At 72.6% G+C, this 15,516-nt stretch overlaps 1 protein-coding gene across 1 annotated transcript in view; it reads right to left on the bottom strand.

Annotated features, from left to right (window-relative positions):
* Window positions 1-15,516, bottom strand: part of NOTCH3 (notch receptor 3) — a gene marked incomplete at its 3' end in the record, with an annotated part of 51,263 nt that overhangs the window by 17,719 nt on the left and 18,028 nt on the right. Inside the window, 13 exon segments of the mRNA XM_064437128.1 lie at window positions 894-1,081; window positions 1,905-2,067; window positions 3,121-3,322; window positions 5,468-5,696; window positions 6,680-6,832; window positions 7,719-7,838; window positions 8,465-8,578; window positions 9,855-10,000; window positions 10,858-11,050; window positions 12,269-12,379; window positions 14,342-14,575; window positions 15,042-15,155; window positions 15,398-15,511. Coding sequence (XP_064293198.1) covers window positions 894-1,081; window positions 1,905-2,067; window positions 3,121-3,322; window positions 5,468-5,696; window positions 6,680-6,832; window positions 7,719-7,838; window positions 8,465-8,578; window positions 9,855-10,000; window positions 10,858-11,050; window positions 12,269-12,379; window positions 14,342-14,575; window positions 15,042-15,155; window positions 15,398-15,511 — 2,081 coding nt within the window.

The following is a 15,516-nucleotide window of genomic DNA, read 5'->3' as shown; positions in this document are numbered from 1 at the left end:
CGGGGGTGGGGGCGGGGGGCTCCCCGGGGTGCCCCCAATGTGGGGTGATGCCCTGGCACCCCAAAAAAATCTCAGCTAGGACCCAAATGTGGTGGTTGGGGCAGGAGAGCACCCATGGGTGTCCCGGGGCGGAGGCACCCGTCACCCAAAGGACCCTCCACGCCAGGGTGATGCCACCCTTGGGGGCGGGGGTGAGGGCGGGGGGTTCCCCGGGGTGCCCCCAATGTGGGGTGATGCCCTGGGACCCCAAAAAAAGCTCAGCTGAGACCCAAATGTGGTGGTTGGGGCAGGAGAGCACCCATGGGTGTCCCGGGGCAGAGGCACCCGTCACCCAAAGGACCCTCCACGCCAGGGTGATGCCACCCTTGGGGGCGGGGGGCTCCCCGGGGTGCCCCCGACGTGGGGTGATGCCCTGGCACCCCAAAAAAAGCTCAGCTGAGACCCAAATGTGGTGGTTGGGGCAGGAGAGCACCCATGGGTGTCCCGGGGCGGAGGCACCCGTCACCCAAAGGACCCTCCACGCCAGGGTGATGCCACCTTCGGGGGCAGGGGTGGGGGCGGGGGGCACCCCGGGGTGCCCCCAATGTGGGGTGATGCCCAGGCACCCCAAAAAAATCTCAGCTAGGACCCAAATGTGCCCCTGGCTCAGGGAGACCCGGGGGAGGGTGGGCGCAGGGTCCCTGCACCTATGGGTGCTGCTGCACCCCACCACCCAGCTCACAGGGAACTGGGGGGGGGGGCTTGGCGTGAGCACCCGCCATCCCCGGACCCCCAAACTCCCCCCCCCCACCCCCCCGAGAATCCCCCCACCCCAGGACCCACAGCCCCACCCTGTCAAGCAGCACCCAGGCGCGGGTGGGGGGCGCGGGTGGGGGGCGCGGGAGGGGGCTCACCTCGCACTCGTAGCCCCCCCCGTGGCTGCGGCAGGCGGCCCCGTGCCGGCAGGGGTTGGGCAGGCAGCGGTCGCGGGGGGTCTGGCAGTAGGGACCCCCGAAGCCCTCCTGGCAGAGGCAGCGAAGCCCCCCGCCGGCGGCCCCCACGCAGCGGCCCCGCCCGTGACACACCCGCGCCAGCGGCACCCCTGGGGGGGCCCGTTAGCGACCCCCCGCCCGCCTCCCGGCCCCCCCGCGGGGAGGGGGCCCGGGCACCCCGTCCCCCCCAGTCCTCCCAGCCCCCTCCCAGTCCTCCTGAGCCCCCCTCAGTCCTCCCAGCCCCCCCCAGTCCTCCTGAGCCCCCCCCAGTCCTCCCAGCCCCCCCCAGTCCTCCCAGCCCCCTCCCAGTCCTCCTGAGCCCCCTCCCAGTCCTCCCAGCCCCCTCCCAGTCCTCCTGAGCCCCCTCCCAGCCCCCTCCCAGCCCCCTCCCAGCCCCCCCAGTCCCCTCCCAGCGACCCCCAGCCCCCCCCAGCCCCCTCCCAGCCCCTCCCAGCCCCCCCCAGTCCCCTCCCAGCGCCCCCCAGCGCCCCCCAGCCCCCTCCCAGCCCCCCCCAGTCCCCTCCCAGCGCCCCCCAGCCCCCCCCAACCCACTCCCAGCCCCCCCCGCCCCCCCAGTCCCCTCCCAGCCCCCTCCTAGCCCCCTCCCAGCCCCCCCAGTCCCCTCCCAGCGCCCCCCAGCACCCCCCAGCCCCCTCCCAGCCCACTCCCAGCCCCCTCCTAGCCCCCTCCCAGCGCCCCCCAGCCCCCCCCAGCCCCCTCCCAGCCCCCCCAGTCCCCTCCCAGCCCACTCCCAGCCCCTCCCAACCCCCCCAGTCCCCTCCCAGTCCCCTCCCAGCGCCCCCAGCCCACTCCCAGCCCCTCCCAGTCCCCTCCCAGCCCACTCCCAGCCCCTCCCAGCCCCCCCAGTCCCCTCCCAGCCCTCCCAGCCCCCCCAGCCCCCCCGTGCGCCCAGTCCCGGGGGCGGCGGCTCACCTCTGTGGGCGGCCAGGGCGGCGCAGGTGGCGTTGGGGACGTTGGGGACGTCGCAGGCGTCGCCCGTCCAGGCGGGGGGGCAGAGGCAGGAGGTGCCCCCCCCCACCTGCTGGCACCGCCCGCCGTGGAGGCACCGCGCCCCCGCGCACAGATCCAGCGGCTCCTGCGGGCACGGGCGGGGTCAGGGCGGGGCCGGGCGGGGCTGGGCGGGGCCAGGGTAGGGCTGGGTGGGGCCAGGTGGGGTCAGGGTGGGGCTGGGTGGGTCAGGGTGGGGCCAGGGTAGGGCTGGGTGGGTCAGGGTAGGGTCAGGGTGGGGCTGGGTGGGTCAGGGTGGGGCCAGGGTAGGGCTGGGTGGGGTCAGGGTGGGGCTGGGCAGGGCCTGGGTATGGTTGGGGGGTTGGGGTGGGGTCAGGTGGGGTCAGGGTGGGGCTGGGCAGGGCCTGGGTATGGTTGGGGGGTTGGGGTGGGGTCAGGGTGGGGCGAAGTGGGGTCAGGGTGGGGCTGGGCAGGGCCTGGGCAGGGGTGGGGGGGTTGGGGTGGGGCCAGGGTAGGGCTGGGTGGGGCCAGGGTAGGGCTGGGTGGGGCCAGGTGGGGTCAGGGTGGGGCCAGGGTAGGGCTGGGTGGGGTCAAGTGGGGTCAGGGTTGGGCTGGGCAGGGCCTTGGCAGGGGTGGGGGGGTCGGGGGGGGCCGGGCGGGGCTGGGCGGGGCCAGGTGGGGCCAGGGTGGGGCCAGGGTAGGGCTGGGTGGGGTCAGGTGGGGTCAGGGTGGGGCTGGGTGGGTCAGGGTGGGGCCAGGGTAGGGCTGGGTGCGGACAGGTGGGGTCAGGGTGGGGCTGGGTGGGTCAGGGTGGGGCCAGGGTAGGGCTGGGTGCGGACAGGTGGGGTCAGGGTGGGGCTGGGTGGGTCAGGGTGGGGCCAGGGTAGGGATGGGTGGGTCAGGGTGGGGCTGGGTGGGGTCAGGGTGGGGCCAGGGTAGGGCTGGGTGCGGACAGGTGGGGTCAGGGTGGGGCTGGGCAGGGCCAGGTGAGGTGGGGTGGGGGTCAGGGGGAGGTCAGGGTGGGGGTCGGGGTGGGGGAGCACCCAAGGGGCCACCTTTGGGTGGCGGTTGGGGGGGGGGTGTTGGTGCTCAGGAACAGAGCTGGGGGGAGGGGTTGGGGTCCCCGAGCTGGTGGGTGCAGGGACCCCCCCGCCCCCTCCCAGGGTGCCCCCCCGCCCACCTGGCAGTGGGTGCCGGTGTAGCCCGGCGGGCAGAGGCAGCGGTGGGCGTCCCCCGAGGCCACGCAGGTGCCCCCCGGCCCGCAGGGGCGCCCGCGGCACCCGTCCGGTGGGTGCTGGCAGTGGGTGCCCCCGAAGCCGGGGCGGCACCGGCAGGTGAAGGAGGCGACGCCGTCCACGCACGTCCCGCCGTTGAAGCAGGAGCTGGGGGGGGGGGACACGGCTCGGCACCCATGGGTGCTGCTGGGGGGGCTGGGGGTACCCATGGGTGCTGCTGGAGGGGCGGGGGGGGGCTGGGGGGTCTGGGGGAACCCATGGGTGCTGCTGGGGGGGCTGCGGGGGGGCTGGGGGGTCTGGGGGAACCCATGGGTGCTGCTGGGGGGGCTGAGGGGGGGTCTGGAGGGTCTGGGGGAACCCATGGGTGCTGCTGGGGGGGCTGCTGGGGGGGCTGAGGGGGTCTGGGGGGTACCCATGGGGGCTGCTGGGGGTGCTGGGGGGGCTGCGGGGGGGGCTGGGGGAACCCATGGGGGCTGCTGGGGGGGCTGCTGGGGGGGCTGGGGGGGTCTGGGGGTACCCATGGGTGCTGCTGGGGGTGCTGGGGGGGGTCAGGGGGGGGTCTGGGGGAACCCATGGGTGCTGCTGGGGGGGGTGCGGGGGGGCTGGGTGGGTCTGGAGGTGCTGGGGGAACCCATGGGTGCTACTGGGGGGGCTGCGGGGGCTGCGGGGGGGGCTGGGGGAACCCATGGGTGCTGATGCCTCCAGATATAGATGGGGACATTATGGGGACACGGGGGGACTTGGGGCCACCTGTGGGCACTTGGGGCCACCCATGGGTGCTGATGCCCCCAGATGGCGATGGGGACATTATGGGGACACGGGGAGACTTGAGGCCACCCATGGGCACTTGGGGCCACCCATGGGCACTTGGGGCCACCCATGGGTGCTGATGCCTCCAGATGGCGATGGGGACATTATGGGGACACGGGGGGACTTGGGGCCACCCAAGGCCACTTGGGGCCACCCATGGGTGCTGATGCCTCCAGATACAGATGGGGACATTATGGGGACACGGGGGGACTTGGGGCCACCCAAGGCCACTTGGGGCCACCCATGGGTGCTGATGCCTCCAGATACAGATGGGGACATTATGGGGACACGGGGGGACTTGGGGCCACCCGTGGGCACTTGGGGCCACCCATGGGTGCTGATGCCCCCAGATACAGATGGGGACATTATGGGGACACGGGGGGACTTGGGGCCACCCAAGGCCACTTGGGGCCACCCATGGGTGCTGATGCCTCCAGATACAGATGGGGACATTATGGGGACACGGGGGGACTTGGGGCCACCCAAGGCCACTTGGGGCCACCCATGGGCACTTGGGGCCACCCATGGGTGCTGATGCCTCCAGATATAGATGGGGACATTATGGGGACACGGGGGGACTTGGGGCCACCCAAGGCCACTTGGGGCCACCCATGGGTGCTGATGCCTCCAGATACAGATGGGGACATTATGGGGACATGGGGGGACTTGGGGCCACCCAAGGCCACTTGGGGCCACCCATGGGTGCTGATGCCCCCAGATACAGATGGGGACATTATGGGGACACGGGGGGACTTGGGGCCACCCATGGGCACTTGGGGCCACCCAGGGCCACTTGGGGCCACCCATGGGTGCTGATGCCTCCAGATGGCAATGGGGACATTATGGGGACACGGGGGGACTTGGGGCCACCCGTGGGCACTTGGGGCCACCCATGGGTGCTGATGCCTCCAGATATAGATGGGGACATTATGGGGACACGGGGAGACTTGAGGCCACCCGTGGGCACTTGGGGCCACCCATGGGTGCTGATGCCTCCAGATACAGATGGGGACATTATGGGGACATGGGGAGACTTGAGGCCACCCGTGGGCACTTGGGGCCACCCATGGGCACTTGGGGCCACCCATGGGTGCTGATGCCCCCAGATACAGATGGGGACATTATGGGGACACGGGGGGACTTGGGGCCACCCAAGGCCACTTGGGGCCACCCATGGGTGCTGATGCCTCCAGATACAGATGGGGACATTATGGGGACATGGGGAGACTTGAGGCCACCCGTGGGCACTTGGGGCCACCCATGGGCACTTGGGGCCACCCATGGGTGCTGATGCCCCCAGATACAGATGGGGACATTATGGGGACACGGGGGGACTTGGGGCCACCCAAGGCCACTTGGGGCCACCCATGGGTGCTGATGCCTCCAGATACAGATGGGGACATTATGGGGACACGGGGGGACTTGGGGCCACCCAAGGCCCCCCGGGGCCGCCCGTGGGCGCCCGTGGGCGCCGGCGGGTACCTGCCGGTGCAGTCGGGGACGTTGTGCTGGCAGAGGCGGCCGCTCCAGCCGGGGGCGCAGGTGCAGGTGAAGCTGTTGACGTAGTCGGAGCAGGTGCCGCCGTTGCGGCAGGGGCGGCTCCTGCACTCGTCCTCCTCGGCCTCGCAGCGGGGACCCCCGAACCCGGGGGGGCAGGAGCAGGAGAAGGTCCCCACCCCGTCCCGGCAGGTGCCCCCGTTCAGGCAGGGGTCTGGGGGGGGGGGGGGGACGGGACACGACACCCACACGGGGTGAGGGGTGCCCTGTGGCACCTCGAATCGGCACCTCCCCCGTGTCCCCAAGCCCCCCCCCCTCCCGTTGTCCTGGTGTCCCCCCCCCCCAGGGCCCCAAAGCCCCACACTGTCCCCATCTCCCCAGTGCCCCCAGTTCTGCCCCCAGTGCCCCCAGTTCTGCCCCCAGTGTCCCCCCCCCAGCGCTCCCCCCACTGTCCCAAATCCCAAGTGACCCCTGGTCCCCCCCAGTCCCCCCGGTCCCCCCCCAGTGCCCCCCCCCCACAGTGTCCCCAGTCTCCCCCCAGTCCCCCCAGCGCTCACCCCAGTGCCCCCCCCCGTATCCCTGGTGCCCCCCCCAGTGCCCCCCAGTTCCCCCCCCCTAATCCTGAGTGCCCCCAGTTCCACCCTAGTGCCCCCAATTCCCCCCCTCAGTGCTCCCCCCAGTGCTCCCTGCAGTGTCCCCAGTCCCCCCCCCAGTCCCCCCAGTGCCCCCCAATTCCCCCCCCAATCCTGAGTGCCCCCAGTTCCCCACCAAGTGCCCCCAATTCCGCCCCCATGCTCCCCCCAGTGCTCCCTGCAGTGTCCCTGGTCCCCCCCCAGTGCCCCCCCAGTCCCCCCCCAGTGCCCCCAGTCCCCACCCAGTGCCTCTCCAGTGCCCCCCCAGTCCCCCCAGTGCCCCCAGTCTCCCCCACTGCCCCCCAGTGTCCCCCCAGTCCCCCCAGTGCCTCTCCAGTGCCCCCCCAGTCCCCCCCAGTGCCCCCAGTCTCCCCCACTGCCCCCCAGTCCCCACCCAGTCTCCCCCAGTGCCCCCCCAGTGCCTCTCCAGTGCCCCCCCCAGTCCCCCCAGTGCCCCCCCAGTGCCCCCAGTGCCTCCAGTCTCCCCCAGTGCCCCCCCAGTGCCCCCCCAGTGCCTCTCCAATTCCCCCCCAGTGCCCCCCCGGCCCCCCGGCCCCCCCCTCACCGGGCTGGCAGTCATCGAGGTCGTGCTGGCAGGTGCCCCCCCCGTAGCCGCGGGGGCAGAGGCACCCGAAGGTGCCGGGGTGGTTGGTGCAGACCCCCCCGTGCAGGCAGGGGCTCTGCCCGCACTCGTCCACGTCCTGCCCGCAGCGCTCGCCTGGGGGGGGGCAGGGCGGGGGGGGTCAGGGTGCCCACGGGGGGGGTCAGGGTGTCCAAGGGGGGGGGTCAGGGTGCCCACGGGGAGGGGGGTCAGGGTGCCCAAGGGGGGGGTCAGGGTGCCCAAGGGGGGGGGCGTCAGGGTGCCCACGGGGAGGGGGGTCAGGGTGCCCAAGGGGGGGGTGAGGGTGACAGCGGGGTCAGGGTGCCCACGGGGGGGGTCAGGGTGCCCAAGGGGGGGGTCAGGGTGACAGTGGGGTCAGGGTGCCCACGGGGGGGGGGTCAGGCTGCCCACGGGGGGGGCAGGGTGACAGTGGGGTCAGGGTGCCCACGGGGGGAGGTCAGGGTGCCCAAGGGGGGGTCAGGGTGCCCACGGGGGGGGTCAGGGTGCCCACGGGGGGGGGGTCAGGGTGCCCAAGGGGGGGGTGAGGGTGATGGGGGGGCGTCAGGGTATGTGGGGGTCAGGGTGCCCAAGGGGGGGCGGGGGCAGGGTGCCCCAGGTGGGGGGGGTCAGGGTGCCCACGGGGGGGGTCAGGGTGCCCAAGGGGGGGGGTCAGGGTGCCCACGGGGGGGGGGGTCAGGGTGCCCAAGGGGGGGTCAGGGTGCCCAAGGGGGGGGTGAGGGTGATGGGGGGGCGTCAGGGTGATGTGGGGGGCAGGGTGCCCAAGGGGGGGGCAGGGTGACTGGGTGGGGCAGGGTGCCGGGGGGGATCAGGGTGCCCAAGGGGGGGGGCAGGGTGCCGGGGGGAGGGGGCAGGGGGACCCATGGGTATCAGGGGGAACCTAGAGGTGTTGGAGGGCACCCAGGGGTGCCAGGGAAACCCTGGGGTGCAGGGGGTGACCCAGGGGAGCCCAGGGGCCGCGGGGGGCACCCCGGGGTGGGGGTACCTTGCCAGCCGGGGGGGCAGCGGCAGGTGAAGCCCCCGTAGTCGGGGGTGGGGACGCAGCTGCCGCCGTGCTCGCAGGGGTTGGGGGAGCAGGGAGCCAGCGGCACCTCGCACGCCCGCCCTGCGCCCCGGGGACAGCGTCAGGCGACACCCCCGGAGCCCCCAGCCCCCCCAGCCCCCCGGCGCCCGTGGGTGCCTGCCGGCGAAGGGCGGGGCGCAGAGACCCCAGCCCCCAGGGGTGCCCACCTGTGAAGGGGGGGCGCAGAGCCCCCAGCCCCAGCCCCCCACAGCCCCCAGGGGTGCCCACCTGTGAAGGGGGGGGGTGCAGAGCCCCCAGCCCCCCCCAGTCCCCATGGGTGCCCACCTGTGAAGGGGGGGGTGCAGAGCCCCCAGCCCCCCACAGCCCCCAGGGGTGCCCACCTGTGAAGGGGGGGCGCAGAGCCCCCACCCCAGCCCCCCACAGCCCCCAGGGGTGCCCACCTGTGAAGGGGGGGGGTGCAGAGCCCCCACCCCCAGCCCCCCACAGCCCCCAGGGGTGCCCACCTGTGAAGGGGGGGGCGCAGAGCCCCCAGCCCCAGCCCCCCCAGCCCCCCACAGCCCCCAGGGGTGCCCACCTGTGAAGGGGGGGCGCAGAGCCCCCAGCCCCAGCCCCCCACAGCCCCCATGGGTGCCCACCTGTGAAGTGGGGGGCGCAGAGCCCCCAGCCCCCCCAGCCCCCCCCGCCCCCCCGCCCCCAGGGGTGCCCACCTGTGAAGGGGGGGGCGCAGAGGCAGCGGTGGGTGCCGGCGCCGTCCAGGCAGGTGCCCCCGTGCTGGCACGGCCCCGACGCGCACTCGTCCACCTCCAGCTGGCACTGGGCGCCTGCGGGGGCTCGGGTCACCCGGGGGCGGGGGGCGGGGGGGGGGCCTGGGGCGAGCTGGGGGGACGTGGGGACAGCGGGGGGTGTGGGGACAGGGGGGACCTGGGAGGGTTGCGTGGGACATGGTGGGGGGTCTGGCTGGGTCCCCAGTGTGGCAAGGGACGATGCCAGGCAGAGGGTCCCCAGGGTGGGCAGAGGGTCCCAAGGGTGACCTCAGGGTGGGCAGTGGTGTCCCCAGGGCAGCAGGGTGTCCCCGGGGTGGGCCAGGGTCCCCGGGCGGGGCAGGGGTCCCCAGGGTGGGCAGAGGGTCCCAAGGGTGACCTCAGGGTGGGCAGTGGTGTCCCCAGGGCAGCAGGGTGTCCCCAGGGTGGGCCAGGGTCCCCGGGCGGGGCAGGGATCCCCAGGGTGTCCCCAGGGCAGGCAGAGGGTCCCCAGGGTGTCCCCAGGGTGGGCCCATGTCCCCAGGGCAGGCAGGGGTCCCCAGGGTGGACAGAGGGTCCCCAGGGTGTCCCCAGGGTGGGCAGAGGGTCCCCAGGGCGGGCAGGGGTCCCCAGGGCAGGCAGGGGTCCCCGGGCAGGGCAGGGGTCCCCAGGGTGTCCCCAGGGCAGGCAGAGGGTCCCCAGGGTGTCCCCAGGGTGGGCTGGGGTCCCTGAGCAAGGCAGGGATCCCCAGGGTGTCCCCAGGGAGGGCAGAGGGTCCCCAGGGTGTCCCCAGGGTGGGCCCATGTCCCCAGGGCAGGCAGGGGTCCCCAGGGTGGACAGAGGGTCCCCAGGGTGTCCCCAGGGTGGGCAGAGGGTCCCCAGGGCGGGCAGGGGTCCCCAGGGTGGGCAGGGCTTCCCAGGGTGTCCCCAGGGCAGGCAGAGGGTCCCCAGGGTGTCCCCAGGGTGGGCCCATGTCCCCAGGATGGGCCCATGTCCCCAGGGTGGGCAGGGGTCCCCGGGCAGGGCAGGGGTCCCCAGGGTGGGCAGAGGGTCCCCAGGGCGGGCAGGGGTCCCCGGGCGGGGCAGGGGTCCCCAGGGTGGGCAGAGGGTCCCCAGGGCGGGCAGGGGTCCCCGGGCGGGGCAGGGGTCCCCAGGGTGTCCCCAGGGCGGGCAGGGGTCCCCGGGCGGGGCAGGGGTCCCCAGGGTGTCCCCAGGGCGGGCAGGGGTCCCCGGGCGGGGCAGGGGTCCCCAGGGTGGGCAGAGGGTCCCCAGGGCGGGCAGGGGTCCCCGGGCGGGGCAGGGGTCCCCAGGGTGGGCAGAGGGTCCCCAGGGTGGGCAGGGGTCCCCGGGGCCGTACCCTGGTAGCCGGGGCGGCAGGCGCAGCGGTACCCCCCCCCCAAAGGGGTGCAGGTGCCCCCGTGGTGGCAGGGCCGGGTGGCGCAGGGGTCCTCCCTGCGGGCGCACGTGGGGCCCCCCCAGCCCGCCGGGCACTCGCAGATGAACCTGGGGGGGGGGGACACACACATGGGTGCTGGGCACCCAAGGGTGCCCCCAGCCAGCCCCCCGCCCCACCTCAGGCACCCATGGGCACCCCACAAGTGTCCATGAGGACCCCCATGAGCATCCCCTGGGCTCGTCCCCCTCCCCTGCCCCTCCCCGGCACCCATGGGCACCCTCAGGTGTCCCCCAACCACCCTTGGGCAACCTTGGCACCCACCCAGACACCCACGGGCACCCTTGGGTGCCTTTTGAGGCACCCATAGACCCTCAGGTAGCCCACCAGGCACCCATGGGCCCCTCCAGGCACCCATCAGCACCCAGGGCCGCTCTCCCACCCCTCTGAAACCCCAGCTTGAGCACCCAGGGGCACCCACAGACACCCATCAGCACCCAGGGCCCCTCCAGGGACCCCTCCAACCCCCGCCACCAGGCCCCCACGGGCACCCTTGGGCCCCCTCCAGGCACCCATCAGCACCCAGGGCTGCTCTCCCACCCCTCCAAACCCCCCACCAGGCACCCACGGGCACCCATGGGCCCCTCCAGGCACCCATCAGCACCCAGGGCCGCTCTCCCACCCCTCCAAACCCCCCACCAGGCACCCATGGGCCCCCTCCCGGCACCCATCAGTACCCACGGCTGCTCTCCCACCCCTCCAAACCCCCCACCAGGCACCCATGGGCCCCCTCCCGGCACCCATCAGTACCCACGGCTGCTCTCCCACCCCTCTGAAACCCCAACTTGAGCACCCAGGGGCACCCACAGACACCCATCAGCACCCAGGGCCCCTCCAGAGACCCCTCCAACCGCCCCACCAGGCCCCCACGGGCCCCCTTGGGCCCCCCCCACGGGCGGGGGCTCACCCGTCCCCGTGGTCGCGGCAGGCGCCGCGGGCGCAGGGGCTGCTGCGGCAGGGCAGGGTGCTGGGGCGGCACTGGGCGTCGCGGGTGCCCGGCGGGCAGAGGCAGGCGAAGCCGTTGGCGCCGTCCACGCAGGTGCCGCCGTCGTGGCACGGGTTGGAGGCGCATTCGTTGATCTCCACGTTGCAGCGGGGACCTGGGTGGGGGACGCGGGGAGGGGTGGGTGGGGGGGCACCCAACCGGGGGTCCCAGCATAGGGAGTCAACGCCTACAAGGGCAGCCAGCAGGGGCACCCAAGAGGGGCACCCGGCCTGGGTGATCAATGGGAGACCCAACATGGGCATCCAAGAGGGGCACCCAACGGGGGCCCCCAGCCTGGGTGATCAATGGGAGACCCAACATGGGTGATCAATGGGAGACCCAACGTGGACACCCAACAGGGGCACCCAACATGGGTGATCCATAGGAGACCCAACGTGGGCACCCAACATGGGTGAGCAATGGGAGATCCAACAAGGGGTGACCAACAGGGGCACCCAACATGGGTGATCCATAGGAGACCCAACGTGGGCACCCAACAGGGGCACCCAACATGGGTGATCAATGGGTGACCCAACGTGGGCACCCAACAGGGGTGATCAATGGAAGACCCAACATAAGCACCCAAGAGGGGCACCCAACGTGGGCACCCAACATGGGTGATCCATAGGAGACCCAACGTGGGCACCCAACAGGGGCACCCAACATGGGTGAGCAATGGGAGATCCAACAAGGGGTGACCAACAGGGGCACCCAACATGGGTGATCAATGGGCGACCCAACATAAGCACCCAAGAGGGGCACCCAACGTGGGCACCCAACGTGGGCACCCAACATGGGTGATCAATAGGAGACCCAACGTGGGCACCCAGCATGGGCACTCGACATGGGTGATCAATGGGAGACCCAACATGGGCACCCAAGAGGGGCACCCAACATGGGTGAGCAATGAGAGACCCCACAAGGGGTGACCAACAGGGGCACCCAACATGGGTGATCAATGGGGCACCAAACAGGAGCACCCAACATGGGTGATCAATGTGGGAACCCAACATAGGTGATCAATGGCAGCACCCGGTGACCACTGTGCCCCCCCAGCACCCACGGGAGCGCCCAGTGGGAGCCGAGCCCCCCCCAGCACCCATGGGGAGCCGAGCCCCCCCAGCACCCACGGGAGCGCCCAGTGGGAGCCCAGCCCCCCAGCACCCATGGGAGCGCCCAGTGGGAGCCCAGCCCCCCAGCACCCATGGGAGCGCCCAGTGGGAGCCGAGCCCCCCCAGCACCCACGGGAGCGCCCAGTGGGAGCCGAGCCCCCCCAGCACCCATGGGAGCACCCAGTGGGAGCCGAGCCCCCCCAGCACCCAGGGGCACCCACCTGTGAAGCCGGGCTGGCAGACGCACTCGTAGCGGCCGATGCCGTCCTGGCACACGCCGTGGACGCAGGGGGCGCTGGCGCAGTCGTCGAGGTTCACCTCGCAGTTGACGCCTGGCACCCAAGGGTGGCCGGGGCTCAGCACCCACCCCGTGACCGGGCGGGGCATCCAGGGGTGGAGGGCTGAGCCACCCGAGGCGGGCGCCCAAGCGGGGCACCCCACGGACCCGTGCCTGGCCCGTGCTCACATGGGGTGTGGTGGCACCCAGGGACCACCCCAAGGCGTCACCCACTCCGTGCCCTGATGGGACCCAAGGCCACGTCCGTCAACCACCCCATGACCCGGCACCATGTCCAGCACCCACCCAGTGCCCTGTGGGGACCCAATGCCACGCCCACCACCCACGTCATGGCCGGATGGGACCCAACAAGATGTCCACCTCCCACTCCATGACCAGAGAAGACGAACCGCCACACCCAGCACCCATCCCACGACCATAACTGACCCAACATCGTGGCCAGCACCCACCCCATGGCCAGAGAAGACCCAACGCCACGCCCACCACCCACCCCATGGCCAGAGAAGACCCAACGCCATGACCAGCACCCACCCCATGACCAGAGAAGACCCAACGCCACGCCCACCACCCAACCCATGGCCAGAGAAGACTCAACACCACGCCCACCACCCACGTCATGGCCAGAGAAGACCCAACACGACGCCCACCACCCACCCCATGGCCAGAGAAGACCCAACGCCACGCCCACCACCCAACCCATGGCCAGAGAAGACCCAACACCACACCCAGCACCCACCCCATGGCCAGAGAAGACCCAACACCACACCCACCACCCACCCCATGGCCAGAGAAGACCCAACACCACGCCCACCACCCACCCCATGGCTAGAGAAGACCCAACACCACACCCACCACCCACCCCATGGCCAGAGAAGACCCAACGCCACGCCCACCACCCACCCCATGGCCAGAGAAGACCCAACGCCACACCCACCACCCACCCCATGGCCAGAGAAGACCCAACACCACGCCCACCACCCAACCCATGGCCAGAGAAGACCCAACGCCACACCCACCACCCACCCCATGGCTAGAGAAGACCCAACGCCACACCCACCACCCACCCCATGGCTAGAGAAGACCCAACGCCACACCCAGCACCCACCCCATGGCCAGAGAAGACCCAACGCCACACCCAGCACCCACCCCATGGCCAGAGAAGACCCAACGCCACGCCCACCACCCAACCCATGGCCAGAGAAGACCCAACACCATGCCCACCACCCAACCCATGACCAGAGAAGACCCAACGCCACACCCAGCACCCACCCCATGGCCAGAGAAGACCCAACGCCACACCCACCACCCACCCCATGGCCAGAGAAGACCCAACACCACGCCCACCACCCACCCCATGGCCAGAGAAGACCCAACGCCACACCCACCACCCACCCCATGGCTAGAGAAGACCCAACGCCACACCCACCACCCACCCCATGGCTAGAGAAGACCCAACGCCACACCCACCACCCACCCCATGACCAGAGAAGACCCAACGCCACACCCAGCACCCACCCCATGGCCAGAGAAGACCCAATGCCACGCCCACCACCCAACCCATGGCCAGAGAAGACCCAACACCATGCCCACCACCCAACCCATGACCAGAGAAGACCCAACGCCACACCCAGCACCCAACCCATGGCCAGAGAAGACCCAACACCATGCCCACCACCCACCCCATGGCCAGAGAAGACCCAACACCACACCCAGCACCCAACCCATGGCCAAGGAAGACCCAACGCCACACCCAGCACCCACCCCATGGCCAGAGAAGACCCAACGCCACACCCACCACCCACCCCATGGCCAGAGAAGACCCAACGCCACGCCCACCACCCACCCCATGGCCAGAGAAGACCCAACACCACACCCAGCACCCACCCCATGACCAGAGAAGACCGAACACGATGCCCACCACCCACCCCGCGGCCAAGGAAGACCCATCGCCCGCCCCCGCGCGCCCGGGCAGGCCCCGCCCGCTGCCCCGCCCTACCGGCGGTGCCGGGCGGGCAGCGGCAGTGGTAGGCGGCGACGCGGTCGATGCAGCGGCCGCCGTGGCGGCAGGGCCCGCTCTGGCACTCGTCCAGCTGCAGCTCGCAGCGGTGGCCGGTGAAGCCGGGGGCGCAGGCGCAGGCGAAGCTGGCGATGCCGTCCAGGCAGGTGCCGTGGTGGCAGGGGTCCGGCGCGCAGTCGTCCGCGTTGCGCTCGCACAGGGCGCCCTCGAAGCCTGGGGGGGGGGGGCGTGTGGGGAGCGGGTGGGGAGGGTGCTGGGGGGGTGCCCGCGGGTGCGGGGGGGCACCCATGGGCGCGGGGAAGGCAATGGTGGGGGGGTCGGGACACCCATGGGTGCAGGGGGGCAATGGTGAGGGGCTGGGGGGCACCCATGGTTGTGGTGGGGAAATGGTGAGGGGCTGGGGGGCACCCATGGGTGCAGGGAAGGCAATGGTGGGGGGTTTGGGACACCCATGGGTGTGGGGAAGGCAATGGTGGGGGGCTGGGGGGCACCCATGGGTGCAGGGGGGGCAATGGTGTGGGGCTGGGGACACCCATGGGTGCGGTGGGGAAATGGTGGGGGGCTGGAGACATCCACGGGTGCAGGGTGGGGCAATGCCGGGGTTCCACGGGCGCCGAGCGGTCAGCGCGGGGTCCCACGGCCACCCGGGGGTGGGGGGTCCCGGGGGTGGGGGGCTCACCCTCGGCGCAGAGGCACTCGTAGCCGTTGGGGCGGTCGAGGCACTTGGCGCCGTTGCGGCAGGGGGTGCTGGCGCACTCGTCCACGTCCGTCTGGCAGGTGGGGCCCGAGAAACCTGGGTGGGGGGCACCCATCAGGGCAGCGCGGCGGGGGGGCAGCCCCTCCCCACCAGCCCCTCCCCTCCTGCACCCCCAAAGGGCCACCCTAACCTGGGGCACCCCCCCCTCCCCCCCGTGGGTGGGTGCTCAGGGGTGGGCGCCTGTGGCCGGGGGGGGTTGCTGGGGTGGGTGGGTGGGTGCTGGGTGGGGGGTGTGGGGGGGGGTGTGGGGGGTGCGGGGGGGGGGTGCGGGTGCTCACCGGGGGGGCAGGAGCAGGAGAAGCCGTTGACCAGGTCGCGGCAGCGGCCGCCGTTGGCGCAGGGGCTGCTCTGGCACTCGTCCACCTCCAGCTCGCAGAGGGGCCCGCTGAACCCTGCG

Source organism: Phalacrocorax carbo, chromosome 30, assembly GCF_963921805.1.
Source record: "Phalacrocorax carbo chromosome 30, bPhaCar2.1, whole genome shotgun sequence".
Taxonomy (NCBI): domain Eukaryota; kingdom Metazoa; phylum Chordata; class Aves; order Suliformes; family Phalacrocoracidae; genus Phalacrocorax; species Phalacrocorax carbo.
The sequence above is the reverse complement of the archived record's forward strand: the minus strand, read 5'-3'. Positions and strand labels throughout refer to the sequence as shown.